Raw genomic sequence first — 3,689 nt, forward strand, 5'->3', positions numbered from 1 at the left:
CTGTATTTTGACTCTGAAACGTGGGCATGACCTTTTCGTTTTGATGTTGTAACACAGGGATGACCTCTGCGTTTTGATGTTGTAACACAGGAATAACCTCTGCGTTTTGATGGTGAAACGCAGCGATGACCTCTGCGTTTTGATGTGAAGAGACTATCAATTTGTGGTCTCTTTTGCTGGAGCGTTGGAAAGACCGTCATCTTGTAATCTTCATCTTGGCTCCTTGAAAATATGAGAGTTGTCAGATTATAACTCCCGATGTTGATTGTGAAGACGGTTAAACTAGACCTTTCATCGGTTGTTGTAAAGGTCGTTAGATTGTAACCTTCATTGATCTATGTGAAAATCTTTAAATTATAGCCTTCTGGAAGTCGTCAGATTGTAACTTCCACCATCGGTGTTTGATGGAGGATCAGCTATCTGTAGTGATTTTTAGACAACCTACAATGTTCACTACTCTGGGGGTGTCACCAATGTAGATGAAGCCGAGTGCTATTGCGATGCTGGTGGCGTACGTGGTGATCTGCATTTGGCTGGGGATCGAACCGTCCCTGAGTGTGTTCGGTCACCTGATTGATGTCAAAGTGCACCCGAAAGAAGCTAATTTTCCACTTCCAGACAGTGAGCAAGTTCAGGATTGTCCTTGACCTTCCCGACTCGAATAAAGATTGAAAGAAGAGATTCGTCTGGGTCTTAGGAGATAACTCAGACTTAGACTGCTCCACTTGTCCCGAGATAATAAGAGAGGCCCTGATGGCGTGGAAACTGTTGAATATGGAGAAGCAGGCTCTGGATCAGATCAGGACATATGCCGGCTCTCCCAAGATGGACCGGGACTAGGAGAGGGCGGCCAGGCTAACCCTCCCATTAGAAGGAGTTGTTGGGGTGTAGACAACTCCACTGTTGAGCCTCAAGGAGGACCATCGGTGAGGCCGGGGAAGCGCCTTATCTAAAACTTGGCCCCTGAGGAGGCTATAGGAGCTCGTGTAAAGGTGGCTGACACACTGGTCAGGTCGACAAGACTAGCGCCCTTAGCCCCTCAAGCTGAGAGGGTGAAGAAGGCACCCCAAAAGATAAGTAGCCGGGGTCCTGGACAAGTGGTCCACGTAGTCGAGCCTGAAGCCATTCACTTGGATGAGGGGTCTTCAGCTCGGGAAGAGGAGGAAGGAGCCAACCAGGAGATCAGAGGTTGGAACCGAGGATGAGACAGAACAGGAGGGGAGCCCTGTCGTCCCAACCGAGTCAACTCGTCACCGCGGGAAAGAGCCGGTCAGAGAGGAAATATTTAATACAGAGGATTTTGGGATATCTATATCCCCATCGGGTTGACGAGGTTGGGACGGAAGCTTGGGAGAGGATGAGGATGTTGCTCATAAGGACCTCAGGTGCTGGCCCCTGATACACTAGGGACCCGTTTCCGGAGCATCGCCACCAGCCTGCCCCTCATCTCGATACGAGGGGGTCGGTCCTTGAATCTCGAATTGTCAAAACGAGACCGGTGGAGCAGTTTTGGCTGCCTCGTGACATGGAGATTCTGGGGGAAGTCCCCAGTGTCAGCATCCACCAAGCCCTTTGGAGCTACTTGGTTTGCGGGGCTTTTGTGGCACAAGACCTCTTCGGCCGAATGGAGAGAATCCAAACTGTCTATCTCAAACTCCAAGGGGAGTTGGAAGCTCGACAAGCTGACGTGAGGGGCGATCTCGAGGAAGTCCTCAGGGAGCTGTCGGCCAAAGAGGACGAACTAGGCAACTGGTGGCGAGAGATGGAGGTGCGCGAGCATATGTTCAAGGGTTTGAAGGCCTCGGATGCCCAAAAATCCTCTGAAATCGATCGGCTCAAACATGAGATCCAAGAGAGCAACAGGAGGGCGAGACATCAATTCGAGCAGGTCACGCAGGGGTTGCAGGATAAGGACAGTGCTCTGGTACAGGTTGAGGCTGAGCGCCAAACGGCCCGTCAGGCTAGTGACAAGCTTGAGGAGGAGGAACTGGCTTGGATGAGGCTCCAAGAGGAAGGTTCTCGTCGCGAGGTGTCCCTAGTGGAAGCCCAGAGCCGGATCGCCTATCTAGAGTCTAAGGCCTATCGGTCTGAGGTCGTGGAGGAGTATCGCCAAAGCCTTTTTTGGCAAAGTGGAGGTGTCGATTGCTTGCAAAGTTGGGTTTGACTACCTCAAATTGGTGTTTTTTGATAAAATCTCAAATTTAAGGGGTTTTATGATAATCGCTAAACTTAACAGCGGTTTTCTGGTAATCGTCCAAAGTTAAGCGGGGTTTTTATGATATTTAGCCAATATATAACTTTGTGAGTCCCGCCAAGTGCAAGGGAAGGCACGCAAGTGCGAGGCAGAAGAAACTGAGGTGTACAGGCGGTATATCACCTGATCGTACCGGGATCTCCCGGTCGCCCATTTTAAATTTCACCCTCTCTCCTCTCGCTGTCTCTCTCTCTCTCTCCTCCTACTTTCTCTCTCAAAAAAAAAAACATAATAATAATAATAATTCTTTGATGCAAATCACAGAATTGTAAAGGAAATTTAGGTTATTTTACTCGGTTTCGGCAATGCCGCACCGATTCTTAGCTAATTTTAGGGTTTCTCCGTTGTTTTTGAGCAGCTGACGTTTCTAGGGTTTTTTATTTTTTGGAGCATTTTGTGATATCTGGAGCCCTAGGCTTTCGATCGATGAACATAGAACAAGAATCTGAGGTCAGGCCGGTTCTTGGACCGGCCGGAAACAAGACGAGGTCGCCATCTCTCGCTCTGAAGCCAGCTTCAAAGCAATTGGAGAAGGAGGAGGAGGAGGAGGAGGAGGAGCCTTCACCGGTTCAAAATTCGAGGCCATTGGGTTCGTCCTTAGGCGCTCCTCCTTCGGCAGTGAGGAGGCAGGAGCTTCTGTTGCGTTCGAACTTGTCGTTGAATGCTTCTTGCTCTTCGGATGCATCGACGGATTCGTTCTGTAGTCGGGCTTCTACAGGAAAGTTTGCTCGGCCGAGGTCGGATCGGAGGAGGCAGAGAGTTCTGAGGCCGGAGAAGATCATTCCGGATGGCGAGGTGAAAGCTCCTCCTGAGCTTTCGCAGGGGAAGAGGAGGTGTGGTTGGGTCACACCCAACGCTGGTGAGTTCTATTTCATTTTTAGTAAATTTTAGACTTTTGGGTCAATGCCAATTTGATGTGTAGAATCATTTGCAGCTTCTTTATAAGTTGGGTTTTCAGATGGATTTTTTTGTAGTGTAAAATGATTGCTGTATGATGCTGAAAAGTGAAATCCAGTAAAAGAAATTGGATTTTCCCACATCTATTCTTATGAAAATATCAGGCGTAGAACCTAGGACGCTATACAAATTGACATGTCAGATTCAAGATTAAATATTGTTGGATTTATTGGTCAAAACCGCTTTCCAAAATAAGTTTTCAAACTAAATATTTACTAGCTACTGGTATTTTTCAGAAATCCTTAGTAGCATAGTGGAAAGTAAAAAATTTTGGTGTTTCAAAAGGTCCTCACTTCGAGGCTTGCCGTAGGTAAGGCGAGAATTGTTTTGTCTTAAATAAATTAATTAATCCCTCATAAGTATTAGTGGGCAGTGGGCCGTGGGCTCGTGGGCCATGGCGTTTTGTAAGGCGCACTTTGCATTTCGCACGGAGGCATCGGGGTTGGGTGGCACGCAGGCTACATCGCAGGCTGCTTCG

The 3,689-nt window shown here is 48.2% G+C and overlaps 1 protein-coding gene across 1 annotated transcript in view; it reads left to right on the forward strand.

Annotated features, from left to right (window-relative positions):
* LOC109842777 overlaps positions 2,491 to 3,689 on the forward strand; it is a 19,226-nt gene continuing 18,027 nt past the window's right edge. Inside the window, exon 1 of the mRNA XM_020411693.1 lies at positions 2,491 to 3,113. Coding sequence (XP_020267282.1) covers positions 2,681 to 3,113 — 433 coding nt within the window. The 5' untranslated portion in view covers positions 2,491 to 2,680. The remainder of the gene's footprint in view (positions 3,114 to 3,689) is intronic.

Source organism: Asparagus officinalis, chromosome 1 (genome assembly GCF_001876935.1).
Source record: "Asparagus officinalis chromosome 1, Aspof.V1, whole genome shotgun sequence".
Classification (NCBI taxonomy): Eukaryota; Viridiplantae; Streptophyta; class Magnoliopsida; order Asparagales; family Asparagaceae; genus Asparagus; species Asparagus officinalis.